The sequence below is a fragment of the Impatiens glandulifera genome, chromosome 1 (genome assembly GCF_907164915.1).
Source record: "Impatiens glandulifera chromosome 1, dImpGla2.1, whole genome shotgun sequence".
In the NCBI taxonomy this organism is placed as follows: domain Eukaryota; kingdom Viridiplantae; phylum Streptophyta; class Magnoliopsida; order Ericales; family Balsaminaceae; genus Impatiens; species Impatiens glandulifera.
The window spans coordinates 22,979,856-22,995,625 of NC_061862.1; the positions used below are offsets into that span (position 1 = coordinate 22,979,856).

General features: G+C 34.7%; 1 protein-coding gene across 1 annotated transcript; it reads right to left on the minus strand.

Moving 5' to 3' along the window:
* Positions 1-13,637: 13,637 nt before the first annotated feature.
* LOC124921126 lies at positions 13,638-15,569 on the minus strand. The gene is made up of 3 exons (XM_047461745.1): positions 15,049-15,569; positions 14,741-14,958; positions 13,638-13,765 (listed from the first exon to the last, which is right to left on the minus strand). The coding sequence occupies exons 1-3, from the start codon at positions 15,567-15,569 to the stop codon at positions 13,638-13,640; spliced, it is 867 nt and encodes a 288-aa protein (XP_047317701.1).
* Positions 15,570-15,770: the final 201 nt, after the last annotated feature.

Below are 15,770 nucleotides of genomic sequence, written 5' to 3' on the forward strand. Positions count from 1 at the left end.
GTCGCATACGTTGCTTCAAACTAAAACAAACATTTCTGCCCTTGAACCCGGTTCAAGAGTCTGTGACAGTTTATGTAGTGCTGAGAACGGTTATAGTCTTTAACCGGACTATCACCAAAGAGTGTTGTGTGTTGTAAGCGGTCACCCTTCCTGAAACCGGAAACACCCCGGTTCTCCAAGGGCGTCCCCGGTCCTAACAGAAAATTTATTTGGAATTAAAGATATTCTCTAGACAAATATCCTTAATCGGTCTAATTAGACAAGGGTGTCTAAAAGAAAAAGTATGTACTTAGACGTATTTTTGCTCACAATTCATACATCTAAGTCTATATGTTGGGATTTTATATCCACGCAATTAGACGGACACGTCTAATAGACGTTAGACGTTTTTACGTCTTGAGCAAAAGGATGCTCACGTATAATAAACATTAGACGGATTTGTTATAAACACAGAATTAGACGTATGCGTCTAATACACTCATCCGTCTAATAGACGTTGTGTTATTTGTGAAGTAAGAATAACGTCTAACTACGTGTCGATTAGACTGATCAAGGACAGCTGTCACACGCTGAGAGCTATCTATTTTTCCAGCTCAAAATATCGAACAGTCATCTCTTAATAACATGAAGACATGTGTCTATCAAGTTTAAAGAAAATGACTAACATACCCTCATTTTTAATGATTACTTCTTGAAAAAGGACGTCTAACATTTATTAATGGGCCATACCCCTAGAATAGACGGTTATTCAGTATTTCCATCTTTCATCTATATAAGGATATTCCTGAATGATTTTGAAAACTTTCAATCTCTTGAAATTCCTAAGAACCCTAGTTTTCTTGCATTTCTCTCACTAAAACTCTCTGAAATATCATATCGATTCATATTCTCTCAAAATGGTTTGCAGGTGGACTTTCCATCAGTGTACACCTTTGATCAGCCGGAGGTGGTGAAGATGTTCCAAACCCTAGAATATTTTGGGTTGAGGAAGTATCTGGGCGGACCGTTTATCTTCTATGATGATGAAGTTCGTGAGTTCTTCAAGACGGCGGTTATGGTGGATGATTCCATCGTAGCAACCGTTAATGGAAAAGAGATCTCGTTTGATGAAGCGGTGTATGCGGAGTTTTTTTAACTTCCAACGGAGGGTCATCTGTTCGATTTGGTGCTCTCTTCTGAAGTCATGGAGGAAATGAAGACTTCCTTCTCCGCTGACGGTTCTAAGATCCATGTGAATGGATATAAGAAGGTATTCAAACCCCACTTTATTCTCCTAAACGACGTGGTGGCGAAGGCGCTGCAAGGGAAGTCCGGCTCGTTCAACTTCTACAGTGAAGACCGTTTTAACTACATGTGCGCCATCTCTAAAGGAATTCAAGTGAACTGGGGTCATACCCTGTTCCAGAATCTGTGTTACTCTATTTGTTAGTCGAACAAGGAGAGTATCACGTATGCGGCTCAACTGAGCCACCTGTTGAAGTTTCTGGGGGTTCCTGTCGGCGAACCGGCGCAGATTAACTCTACAAGAGTCTTTATTGCATCTACGGTGGCTAGCACTCTGATTAGGGTGAAGAACAACCTAGAGTCTGCATTCGGGGCCTCTAGTTTCCAGACTGGTGGAAGGCCTTCCACCCGATCAAAGCCCTCTGCTTCTGTTGTGTCAAGGGGCTAAGAGATCCAATCGGACGCCAGTTCCTCCAGCATGAAGAGTTCAAGTCAGAAGGACACGGAATCCGTTGATTCAAGGGTAAAGCAAGGTCCAGGCGTACTTGTTGCAACCCCGATGACATCTCTATCTACTCCCTCAACCTTCTTGAGGAAACCTTCGAGGTCATGTGCCTCAAAGGAGAAGAAGACAAAGGTGCCTCGTGCGTCTAAATCTGTTAAGGTAACGTCCTCTAAGTCTTTGGCTGTTGTGCCAAAATTTGTTGTTCCCGAAGTGGAACAAGCCGAATCTGTGTTCTCTCCCCTGAGAGAATCTGCTGAAGGGCCTGCTGTTGAGTCAGCCGGTCCAAATGTTGAATCTATTAACAGGGCGGAGTCCCCTGCCACTCAATCTGATCAGGTAGCCGCCGGTGCTACAGAGTCGTCTGTACCAGAACAAGGTGCTGTTTCTACCCTTGTTGCTGGTGAACCTTTCATTCCTACTCCCAAGGATTCCTTGGTAGTCGGAAAAATTGTTTGTAGAGAGCTTCCTATTGAGCTCTGTCTGAAACCTCAATCGGCCTTCGAACTGTTGTGGGCCAGGAAAGGTACACAAGGAATCGTTATTGGTGAACCAATACCTGTTCCAAAACCTGTAGAGGTTGTTGGAAAAGGAAAGTCTACTGCTCTTCAAGCTCCTGAGAAGGTGTCTGAAGCAAGAGGAATCGTTGATCTCATTTTGGATCAGGTAAAGGTTCTTTCATCTGAGAAATTAGAAATCTATGATTCCTGGCGTACTGAGAGGCTGTCCTCTAGATACAATGACTCTCTGTCCAATGCTGCCATAACGAAAGAATGGAAGAAGAGAGTGGAAAATGAGAAGAAGGTCCTGAAGTGGGCAAGAACTTCAGATGTTGGTGAAGCATTGAACAAAAGAGAACTGGTGGAAGCTTGCATTCTTGGGAAAACCCTATTTCCAATATATGAAGCCAGGAAAGCAAACTTCAACCCTGACGCAAGAGGAGTTGTTGTTGAAGCCAAAGTACTGAAGAAGTTGAATGATATCATGGAAGGTTGTGTTTTTGCTGCTTCCAGATACATTCATGGCGCCGACTGTTCTGGCGTAGAACCGCTCAACGAAGAGGAGGCCATGGACATCCCAAACGCTGATGAATCAAATGTTGCTCTCCTGATTGAATTCGGGAATATTTCTACCGAAGAGAGACGTACTCAAGAACATCATGTTCAAGAGCCTCCTAATGAAGATGAAGCAATAGTGAATGATCAAGATCCTGAACAAGCTCTTGAGACAAATGTTGAAGACGTAATCTTGGAAGATGTAGTTGAGGAGGCTTCGAAAGCTCCTATTGAATAAGATGTGCTTATAACCCCTGTTGCGAGAACAGAGGGTGTTCAAGAGAAATTGGCTGAGGTCACTCAGCCTGAAACCGCAAGAACTGAGGCGGAACCCTCTAAAGAAAAAGGTGATGAAGAAGAAAGTTCCTCGTCTGATGAGGAACAGGATGAGCAACCTAAGTTTGTTAAGACTTACTTATTTCCTGATGGTGTTGTGGGAAGTGTTCACGAAAACATAACCACTCCCCGTCACTATTCTGGAAGTTTGCTCAAAAGATTTGAAAAGGCCCAAAGAGAAGTTGACGATGAAGAGGCACAAGAGAAAGCGGCTAAGGATGCTGAAGTTAATCATCCTGAGAAATCCCTGCAGGTTCATACAAACTTTGAGCATATTCAAAGTATGGCTGCAGAATTTGAAGAAGTATCTTCTCACGAAGGTCCACCCGCTAGAGGAAATGAATTGTTAAGATCTATGAAGTCTATGCTTTCCTCGATGCAAAAGACTATGTGTCAGTCAATGATCTCCAGGGAAGAGGAAAGAGCGAATTTCAGCAACATGTTCAAAATACTAACTGAGCTGGATAAGACCCTGAAGATGAATACTTATAAGACTCATGTCTCAAATGTTAAGTTTTCAAAATTTCAACAGAAAAGCTTCAACCACCACACTGAACTATTTGACATTGAGAGGCACATCAATGACGAACGCCACAAGGAAACCTTGGATGAATTCGCTCTGGTGAAGAATCAGCTGGTAGAAATGCAGGGTTGCATGAACCGAAACGACAATGAACGACAAGCCTTTGCCGAGAACCTTGCCAGGAAGTTTCAAGCTAAGGAGGATGCCTTGGGCAATAATGAAAGTGCTCAACCTCGACCAGTTCAAGGGGAGTTTAGCAGGAGGAACGATGGCGTAGCAACCGGGACAAGATCCAGGCAGGCCTTTTGTTCTGATGACAATCCTAGACCAACCAAGAGAGGCAGTGGTCGAAGTGGTTCTAAGCGCGGTGGTAGAAATGGTGGCGGCCGGAGTAGGTCGTCCAATATTGATCAAGGTGGACGTGGCAGTGTTGCTGAGCGTGGAGGAAGATCAAATGCAGGAGGTCGTGGAGGTCGCGGCTATCCTCATTTCATGAACATGCTTCCCGGGCAAGAAATGAGTCCAACCGATCCTCGAGTAAAAACGGAAGAACAATGATCTCTCTTCTTTTACTCTACTTAACTTTATTGAACATGGCTTTTGATAAGTTTTTCGAATATTGGTTCTTTTGAATTATTAGTGTAAGTGAACAAGTTGGTTGTTTATTTATTGGATGAATACATGTCTTGTTATACGTATGCAGGTTTGCAATTTCTTCATCAAAAAGGGGGAAATTGTTGGGTCGAATTATTTTGACTAAGTGTTGAAATAATTTATCCCCTGATATTTTGATGATGAAATAAGCTATAAGTTTCAATACAGGTGTATTGAGACAACATGTTATTAGACTTGGATCTAATGAGGGTCATTAGACCGATTTTGATGTCCATTCGCATAAAATTAGACGCAAGTCTAATGGAATTAGACGTGAGTCTAATAGAATTAGACGTACAGTCTAACTCATCGGAGTTAGACGTGTAAGTTTAATAGACGTGTAAAGAATTAGATGGGTAGTCTAATGAATACACGGAATTAGACGTGAGTCTAATAGAATTAGACGTACAGTCTAACTCATCGGAGTTAGACATGTAAGTCTAATAGACGTGTAAAGAATTAGACGGGTAGTCTAATGAAGAAAAAGGAATTAGACGTGAGTCTAATAGAATTAGACGTACAGTCTAACTCATCGGAGTTAGACGTGTAAAGAATTAGACGGGTAGTCTAATGAATACACGGAATTAGACGTGAGTCTAATAGAATTAGACGTACAGTCTAACTCATCGGAGTTAGACGTGTAAGTCTAATAGACGTGTAAAGAATTAGACGGGTAGTCTAATGAATACACGGAATTAGACGTGAGTCTAATAGAATTAGACGTACAGTCTAACTCATCGGAGTTAGACGTGTAAGTCTAATAAACGTAAAGAATTAGACGTATAGTCTAATGAATACGCGGAATTAGACGGGGCAGTCTAACTCAGTGGAGTTAGACGTGCCGGTCTAATGGTTATTTTAATTAGACAGGTTGTCTAATTAATTGAAAGTTAGACGTGGGTCTAACTCCTTCAGATTAGTTTGAGGTAGAACTAGAATTAGACGGGGCAGTCTAACTCAGTGGAGTTAGACGTGCCGGTCTAATGGTTATGTTGTAATTAGACGGGTTGTCTAATTAATTGAAAGTTAGACGTGGGTCTAACTCCTTCAGATTAGTCTGAAGTAGAACCGGAATTAGACGTGTAGTCTAACTCAGTGGAGTTAGACGTACCCGTCTAATGGTTATGTTGTAATTAGACGGGTTGTCTAAATAATTGAAAGTTAGACGTGGGTCTAACTCCTTCAGATTAGTCTGAGATAGAACCGGAATTAGACGTGTAGTCTAACTCAGTGGAGTTAGACGTACTCGTCTAATGGTTATGTAAATTAGACGCGAGTCTAATTATATTAGACCAGGCGGTCTAATAGACGTTTTTCATCAGAAGGAGTTAACTTATTTCATTAGACTGATCCGTCTAACTGAAATACGTCTAATGCTCTGATTCAAGCAGTACGCTTGAATCTAGCATTTCTTCTACCCACGTGCTATAGCTGTACCCTACTTCTGCTCCACTTTCCTGTGAAGATTAGTACAACAGCTATATGCATCCAATAAGTAATGCCACGTAAGAGAATTTTCCTCACATTACCCGTTTTGTAGGTACATCTCTGATGGAATATTCGGCGCACTACCAGTTCAGTACGGCCATGATCCTTGTGCTCAGAACCTGCTGTGTACAATGGAGGCTTTCCAATAGAAGGGCACCACGTATCATTCTCGAAGATTCGACCGTTAGCTCCTGCTCAATATTTAATCAATCCTTAGGACAACGGACAATCTGCCGAACGAACAAGCGAATACAAACGAACAAGCAAAGAGATACTACTCAATCATCTTGCTTACTGAACTTATTCTGTGAAGCTTCTTTCTGATTGTACTGTGTGTGAATCGAGAGAGAGAGCTAGAATCAAAACACCATTAGCTGAGTGATATTCTTCATCTTCTTGTAATTGAACAGAAAGTGTTCTGTTCAATAGTGAGCTAAGTGTGTATGTAAACTGTATTTGATTCTCGTCATATAGTGAATCCTTCCGGTGGTTGGAATTTCTCCGAACATCCATAAACAAACTGTTGTGTTCTTCATTTTCTGTCATCTTTTCATATTTCATTTTGTGCTTCAAACCCAAGTAAACAATTCCGCCTTGAATCTGTTTCAAGTGTTTACACAAGTTTGCGTAGAATAGAAAGAGATATTAATCCCTAACAGGATTTCTATCAAACCGTTTTTCGATAGCCTTCATCATTAGCCAGACCCTGTCTCCATTGATAAAGCCGATGCTATCAAAAAAAAAATTTCACTAAAACAGCTTTTGTTTTTTTCAACCCCACAGGTCTTGCATTCTAATGTGTTATTTATTTTTTTAATAATGTTAGATATACACAATGGTTAGACTATTTTTTTACCTTAAAAAAATGTTACTTAGCCCAATGACACGAAAAAAATACATATTAAAAAAATAACTCCTATTCTCTTCCAATTAAACTCAAAATTGTTAGAATTATCCTAATTAGATCCTAATTTAATGTGTGAGAAATTAAAATCTGAATGCTGCGGAAATGTACCTTAATTAATCGCATGAATCTTCTCTTTTCTTGTAATAGAAAAAGTGTTTAATTTTCTATTTCTTTAGACTTTCTTTATGTGGAATGGTTCTTCCATTTGATGAGTAAGTCAATAGTTTTCTCTCTCTGTTGATGGGGACGCAAAGGAGAATTGACATTACTTCAAATGGGGACCATTACCGTTACATATAACCAACAATAAGTTAGTTAATATGGTTTGACAATTTCTAATTTAGCCCCTTCATAAAATTAGAAATGTCACTTAGGTATCCTCACTTTATATTCATGACAAATACACCCATAAGCCATAAACTTAATTTCACATTAGATCACATTATTTTGACTTATTAAATATGTCACATGCACAATTATTTATTATACAAGTGACCCTAAAAATTCCAACAATCTCCCACTAGGTCACGTATGTACAAAAAATAAATGTATCAACCATAATGCGCCTGAAGTTTTATGTCATCTCAATCATATGTTGTATAAACAATTTTATCAATTAAACATATCAATATAGGACCAAAGTGCTCGTCGTTGTATTTAAGCACAAGTAGACCCAACAATGATCACATAAATCAATACAATTAATTGACAAATCATATCATGAATGTGAGGAATGAAAATTCCATGCAAGGTGATCTTTTCATGTCAATTTTCAACTGGTCCTACTTAACTTTAGTGAGATCATACTTTAAACATAATTATACAAAGTGTAATGAACTGAATAATACTTAAGTTCTGATTAGAATAAAAACTTTATAAATATCTATAAAATAATTAAACTGGAAGATGTCAAAATTACAAACTACCACTGAAGTTAAAGATCGTTGATCTCTATAACACTCATACGAGCAATATCCTCATGAAAGACAATAGATTATAAACTTATTTCCATGAGGTTCATAACCATAGAGTTTGTACATATATATTTTATAGAAATCTATCCACTTTATATCATTTCTTTCATAAAATAAACTTGATGTCAAAATCACTTAATTTGAAGCCTAGTAACATGTCATAAATTTCGCTACAATGTGTTTGTTTGACACTTCTTCAACAAACGACAAAACCAGCTAGCGAAAAATATTATCCGAAGTAGATTTCATACTATTTTGGCATCTCGTAATATCTGAGTCAGAATACTCAATGATCTCAAGACTTTCCGACTTCTTATATGTGAGCATTTAATTCTTAATTCTTTTCAAATATCTCGTAAGTATTGGCTACTTAATGTCAAGTAAAATTTGTGACAAACAAAATGTCACCCATATATAAAACCATAAATAGACGTTTACTCCCACTGAACTTGTGATACACAAATAATCAATTAAATTTACCTCAAAACTAAAAGAGAGAATTGTTATTTTGTGAAATTTGTGGTATCACTAACGAGACGCTTCTTTAAGTTTATAGATGAATTTCTTTAATTTACACACCATATTAATTTGGTCTCTCGACACAAAGTATTCTCATTGCACCAAATTGTTTTTCAATGTCTTTATTGAAAAACCCCTTAACATCTACTATGGTGAAGCTCCATATCAAAATATGTAATGGGTACCATAAATTGTTCTTAAAGAGTAATTCAATTAAATTGGATTGTCATAAAGACGCTTGATTTTGAGGTTATTGAGTTTGTACTTAATGAGTTTGATCATATTGTCTTGTTACTCTTGATTTTTGAACATTATCCTCAATATTAATAAAATCCTTATCAATGTCAAAACACACTTGAGATATAAATCAAATCTTCCATAATATGAATTATTGATCTAAATCATTTTTAAAGACACAATCATTTCTCCCCTCAAACTCAATATCCTCAAGAAAATATTGCAGTCTCGTCTAAAAAAAACTATCTTTTTCTTGACATAATAAAAAATTATAGCCCTTAATCATTTAGAATATTTAATAAAATAGTTGCTCACATTTATAACTTAAGTAACAATTAAATTGAAATAATGATTTATCCCATCTCAAAATACTTAATGCAACATTAATATCAAATCTTTGGACAGTAATATTAATTACTAATAGTATTTTGGTGTAATGATCAAACATTAATAATAAGACATGTCAAATAATCAATCTATCTTTGGATGGATTAATTATTCACATAAATAAGACTTTATAATTATTACATATTTACCATCACAAGTATTAATGCAATTCTGTCAATTAATTATCAGCCCTTGGGCCAAATAATATAATCACATGAATTACACAATACTACCATTCAAAATTGTTTTGAATTAATTTCAACAAACATGGTCACTTTGGTGATTATTTGTATTAATCAATACAATTCAAATAATGAGCAATAATATCATTATTTTAAATTTAAATGTCATATTATTGTATAACTAAAATCAATAATATATTTTTTTTTCAAAGAGACATGTAATTTATTTTATTATAAAAAATAAAATTATACCGTAAGCCAAATCATACTTGTTGAATTTGAAATCTGTAATGTCTCTTATTAATTAAATTAAATAATAAACCATCAAGATTTATTTGACCAAATTTCAAATATTCTTATTATTAAAATCCAATTATTCATTAATAATCAAACCTTAATCTTTTAATCCTAAAATTGCTTAACCTTAATCTATCGTCAGTCAATCTTGATGATATATATAGATTGACGATATACATAACTGTTACTTAAAAATTAACAAGAGTCTAAATATCCATAAATTTAGGAACTTATAAGGTAAATATCCATAAATCTTTATATTATCGTATTCAAATTAATTGATAACATACTTTTAAATAATTTATAAATAATTCAAGCATAGATATATATAATCCGACTAACATGCTTTGAAATTATTTATAAATTCATAAATGCATATATCATTCCCCGAGAATTTAAATATCCCTAAATTCCTAAATCTAGGGATCTTATCTTAATAATAATAACAATAACTAGTCAAATAGATAATTCAAATATATCTTAAATCTATCGTCAATCTTAATAATCTTAATGATAGATAACATTATTGAATTCTTAATTCAGAATATATATTAAAGGATAAATATATATGTATATATATCTTTCCGATTTAAAATTTCTTCACATAATTAAATTAGGATGGCTCTGATACCAATTGTTAGAATTATCCTAATTAGATCCTAATTTAATTTGTGAGAAATTAAAATCTGAATGCTGCGGAAGCGTACCTTAATTAATCGCATGAATCTTCTCTTTTCTTGTAATAGAAAAAGTGTTTAATCTTCTATTTCTTTAGACTTTCTTTATGTGGAATGGTTCTTCCATATTATGAGTAAGTCAATAGTTTTCTCTCTCTGTTGATGGGGACGCAAAGGAGAATTGACATTACTTCAAATGGGGACCATTACCGTTACATATAATCAACAATAAGTTAGTTATTATGGTTTGACAATTTCTAATTTAGCCCCTTCATAAAATTAGAAATGTCACTTAGGTATCCTCACTTTATATTCATGACAAATACACCCATAAGCCATAAACTTAATTTCACATTAGATCACATTATTTTGGCTTATATTAAATATAACACATGCACAATTATTTATTATACAAGTGACCTTAAAAATTCCAACAAAAATACCATTAACCTAGAATAAATCTGAAACATGACCTACTTTGGAACAAACCACATCCAACCATATGAACCAAAGCACACAAACCAAATCATACCAAAGCAGAAACAAACAAATGACCAAATAAGATAATAAAAGCTTTAACTTTCTTTATGTTTTACCTTTGTCTTTGTTTCATTCCTTCCTTAATTCTGTTCAATCAAAAAAAATGTTCTCGAGCAAAACTAAACTTAGGACATAATGAACTACTAATCTATTATAAGTTTTTTTAATTAAAGATTTGAAATGACTAAGGATTATTTGTTTGTTATTTTCTTTTGCCACATTTAGAAGTAAAACAAAAATATTTTGAATGATTAGCTTAGTTTTCCTTATTTTCTTGTATCCTTCCAACGGCACGTAATTAATTCCAAACAAGCCGATAAGATTCATTGGTGGTGACCCTAGTGGTGGTGGATTAGTCTATGCCTTGCAACTTTCTATTCATTCACAAGTCTTTGGCATCAGCTCAAGTTCTGATGGGCCAGGCTCTATTTCCTTTATTTTCCAGAATTTTGTGCTTTTTTTTTTCAAAAAAATATCTGATGTGCTCAAAGAATTTGAGTTTAATATTTTCGTTTAAATTGAAAAAATAATATTAAAAAAACAATTTATATTAGCTATTTTTTTAAATGATCCGGACTCCGAAAATTCGAACTAATTTTAGAAAATGATCCATTTAATAAAAATCATTTAAGCACAACGATAAAAGTATGAGTGGGAAAAATTACCGATATTAAAGGTATATTGAAAATACCGTACCGTAATATATTGAAAGTATCGATTTTTAAGGTATACCGAAAAAAGGTAAGGTATGATACCGATACCGAAATTATTGGTAAGGTAAAAGTATGAGATTTTTAAAATTTTGGTATATTGAGATATACCAAAATAATATTTATAAGTTAAAATATAATATATATATATATATAATACTTATAAGGAAATAATTAAATAGATTTTTTAATTATAGAAATGTAATTTTTTGAATAATATCAAAATATAATTATACTAAAATATTATTCAATATATGCAATCTCTACTTTAACGGTTTCCAACATAACTAATTGTATCTTGATCATATTACATTTAATCAATTTATTTCAAATACTATCTTGCTCAAATGCAAATCTATTACACCATTTGGATAATAAGACTTTATTAAAAGAAACAAGATCACGGATTCTTAGTCCCCGCTCTTTTATTAATTTATCCTTATATAATACGAGTTCATATGCTTTATCACTGAGTTATGAGTTTCCACTATATAAATATTATATATATATTATGTTGAAAACGGATATAGATCTGAGACTAATCAAAATAAAGAAGAGATGTGAGTAATAAAAAAGAAACACGATAATAACATAAAATTTACGTAAAAACTCAAAACAGGAAAAACCTCAGACAAAATAATACCGCACATCAATGTGTTTAGTTCTTTAACTAAACATCCAATCATTCCATGGAAAAATATCATTTTGACTATCACAAAAAATTGTCATTATATGTAATCTTTCTTGAGTTTCCTGAATATGTCTTTCGGAAAATAACTTTTTTAGCGTTTAAAATCATCCGCCTCAAAAAAATGATTTTTTTCAACTTTTAAGAAATAAATATAAAATATAAATACTTCTTTGAAAATTTTGAAATAAAATTAAATCAAATCAAATAGGTAAACGGTTTAAAAAACAGTTTGTGACTAAAGAGTCATCACCTGTTTTTTTTTAAAAAAAAAAATTGGAAAAAAACAAATTATTGGCTAGAACAATGTTAGAATCGATTACAACAATAAAAGGGTGGGTTGAATATTGTTGTTGCATTTTTTACTTTATAAAATTTTAATCTTATTAGAGATTGAAAATATGTTTCTAATATTGGATAAACCGTAGCAAGCTCTTGAACGGTTTCAAATGCGAAAAAATGTTTACGAGATTTGAAGCGGTAGATATAAGACAGAATGAAGTAGTAAGGAGATGACACAAAATTTTATAGATTTTCGGAGATAAAACTCATACGTCACTCCTTTTTAACACTTACGTATCTAAACTCCTAGCTATCACACTCTCTGTTGAACAGACAATGTTCTGTTCAACTTACAACACTGAAATTACTATCAAGTAATACAAGAAGTTATCGTTCAACGTAACATAATGATTTTTAGAATAGCTTGAACAATAATTTTGTTGATCGCGAGAATGAACGAATGTAGCCAAGTGTAAAAGCCAGAGGATTCACTGTTGTACTCTGATCCCTTTTATATTTAAAGCGTAGCAATAGTTGAATCTAATTTGTAGATACGTGGTAGCTGTATAAAAGTCGAATCTATTTCGTAGATATGTGGAAGTTGTGCGTTTGATATACGCCTAGCGTACGGGATAGTGATCAGACGAATAATATTCGTTGGTGCGTTGCGTACGGGATTGTAGTGCACGGACTGATAGAATATTTGGTAGAACGTGGCGTACGGGATAGTAGTGCACGGACTAATAGAATATTCGTATACGTGGAAGTTGTACATTTTAGTGTATTAAGCTGCTTTAGAAGTCTGCTGATAGAGAACTTAGTTGTTGGCCCAACACAGCTGTTGGCGCAATACTGTTGTTGGAAACTCTAATGTTGGCGCAACCTAACTATTACCACAATACTGTTGTTGGCGCAACACTGATGTTGGCTACTCGGCTGTTAGCGCCACACATCTGTTGGTGCAACACTATTGTTGGCGCAACACTGTTGTTGGATACTCGACTGTTAGCGCAACACAATTGTGCTTATGGAGCAAGACTTCTGTCAGCGCTTCTTCAGCTCTATTGCTCGAGTAAGTCTGTTTCCAGCGCTTCTTCAACTCTACTGCTTGAACAAGTCTGCTACCAGCGCTTCTTCAGCTTTGTTGTTTGGACAAGTCTGTTGTCAGTGGTTCTTTAGTTCTGCTACTTGAACAAGTCTGCTTCTAGCGCTTCTTCAGCTCTACTGCTTGAACAAGTCTGCTTCTAGCGCTTCTTCAGCTCTACTGCTTGAATAAGTCTACTGTCAGCGCTTATTCAACTCTGTTATTTGAACAAGTTTACTGTCAACGTTTCTTCAGCTCTGCTACTTGAATAAGTCTGTTGTCAGAGCTTCTTTAGCTCTGCTGTTTGAACAAGTTTGTTGTCAGTGCTTCTTCAGCTCTGCTGTTTGAACAAGTCTGCTGCCAACGCTTCTTCAGCTTTGTTGCTTGAACAAGTCTGCTGTCAGAGCTTCTCCAACGACAATGTAAGAGTGAGACTTACAAGATAGATCTATGTCCATGTCCATATAATTTTGTGGTGGACTTTCTAGTAACAAAGATACTGGAGAGCATTTAACAACCAAAGTAGGTCATTAAAAATCATTCACAATGTTATTATCATGACGATGTCGAATATTAAGTCCTGAAAAGTTGTTGATTCATTTGTGATAAATCTAATAGCTCTTTATAAGGATCTTCGAGGCAATAAATTAATTTTAATTTATTATTTATTTAATTCTTTTCTTGTATTGTTTTAGTGGTTGTATTTAAACGATTTTAATTTTAATTGCATAGATTATTTAAAAAAATATTGTGCGGGATAAAAATTTAATTTTTGGCGCAGTTATGCCTCGACGTAATATCTCCAGCACTTATCGAAGTCCGTAAAACCTAGCTTGCGTGCTCCAAAAATAAACACCCAATTATTTTACCTTGTCAAATTCATACGTTCTGTTATTTGCTCTATTGCTCGAACAAGTCTTTCATGCTCTAGTCTGTTTCTCCTTTTTGAATGAATTCAATAAAATGTGCTCCAATTACGCTCACAACCTGATGAAGATGTTGTTTGACTAAGAAATCTAATTGCGAACTTTTGCAAAGTTGGGGTACTTCCTCTAAATGACTTCCACCATGCATCTGTTAAAAATGATATTCAATTATCCATAATAGATAAACATAAGAAATAAAATGATATTCAATTTATAAATACCTAGACTTAGAGACTTCGACATATCCAACGCCATTTCATGTGCAAAAGATGGTAATCTACGATTTTTAAAGTGTTCAACTTCATGAAATAACATTTTCCCATCTATCTTGCTTATCCTCTTTTGTAAGGTTGCAAAATCAAGTATAGCTTGAATAATAATTTGTTTCTTGCAGTAAGTGTCTTGATAATACTGAAAGGCGGGATTCAATTGATATGCTAACATGTGAATAGGTTGACAAAACATACCTCTCCACCTAGCCTTGATGATATCAGTATAAGGCTTATAAAGTCACTTTTTGTTTAAAAATATATCCTTCGTTGCTTTACGTGCTCTAAGCATGCCTTCATAAACATATCCCATTGCAGGATTATCATCAGCGTCACAAATTCTCAATAGACGCATCAATGGAGCCATCAATTTCACAGCAATCACAACATTGGTCCAAAACTTATAATTCAATACAATTTGTTTCACTTCTATACCCTTCGATATCTTCAAATACTTTGAGTAAACTTGAGATACGACCAATGCTTCCAAGTCTACCCTGTGGTCATTCAAACTTTGAAATGCTATAAAAATAGTAGCAAAGCGTGTAGCATCAGGTCTAACAATCTCATTCCAACCAGGACGTTACCTCAACCAATTCAAAGTCAATTTGTGATTGTACACAAAGATAGTAATCTTAGATCCCAAAGTAGCTATCATTTTCATCAAAGGCATCTCACAAATGTCCTTAAAAATCAAATTGATGCAATGTGCAGCACATGGAGACCAAATAATGTTCATATACTTTTCACTCAATAATTTATCAGCAGCTTTATAGTTAGCTCCATTATCAGTCACAAGTTGAACAACATTGTCAACACCCGTCCACTCAAAAATCTCATAAAACATGTTGCACAATGTTGAAGCATCTAAGATGAAACCCGAAGCATCAAAAAACTTGACCAATGTAATCCCTTTAGGACAAGAGACTAAAAAATTGATCAAAGACCTTTGTCTACCATCCATCCAACCATCTGTCATAATTGTGCATCCTGAGTCCTTCCAACATTTTCTATAATCCTCAACAATCAACTCCACTGACTTTTTGGCATCTCTTAACAATCTAACACACAGAGCATGATATGTTGGATGTGTATATCCATGACCCATTGCAATACTCTTATTAATTGCTATTTGAAAATAAGGTGAGTTCAAGGCATTAAATGGAATCCAGCATCATAAAACCACATTGCCCAAGCTAAATCAGTGTCATGCCATTTTTCCTTACTTTGTAATGCAACTTTAATACTTGGTTGAGAATGATCAGAAATAGCATGTTTGAAAACATTTTGAAAATTTTATCAACACTTC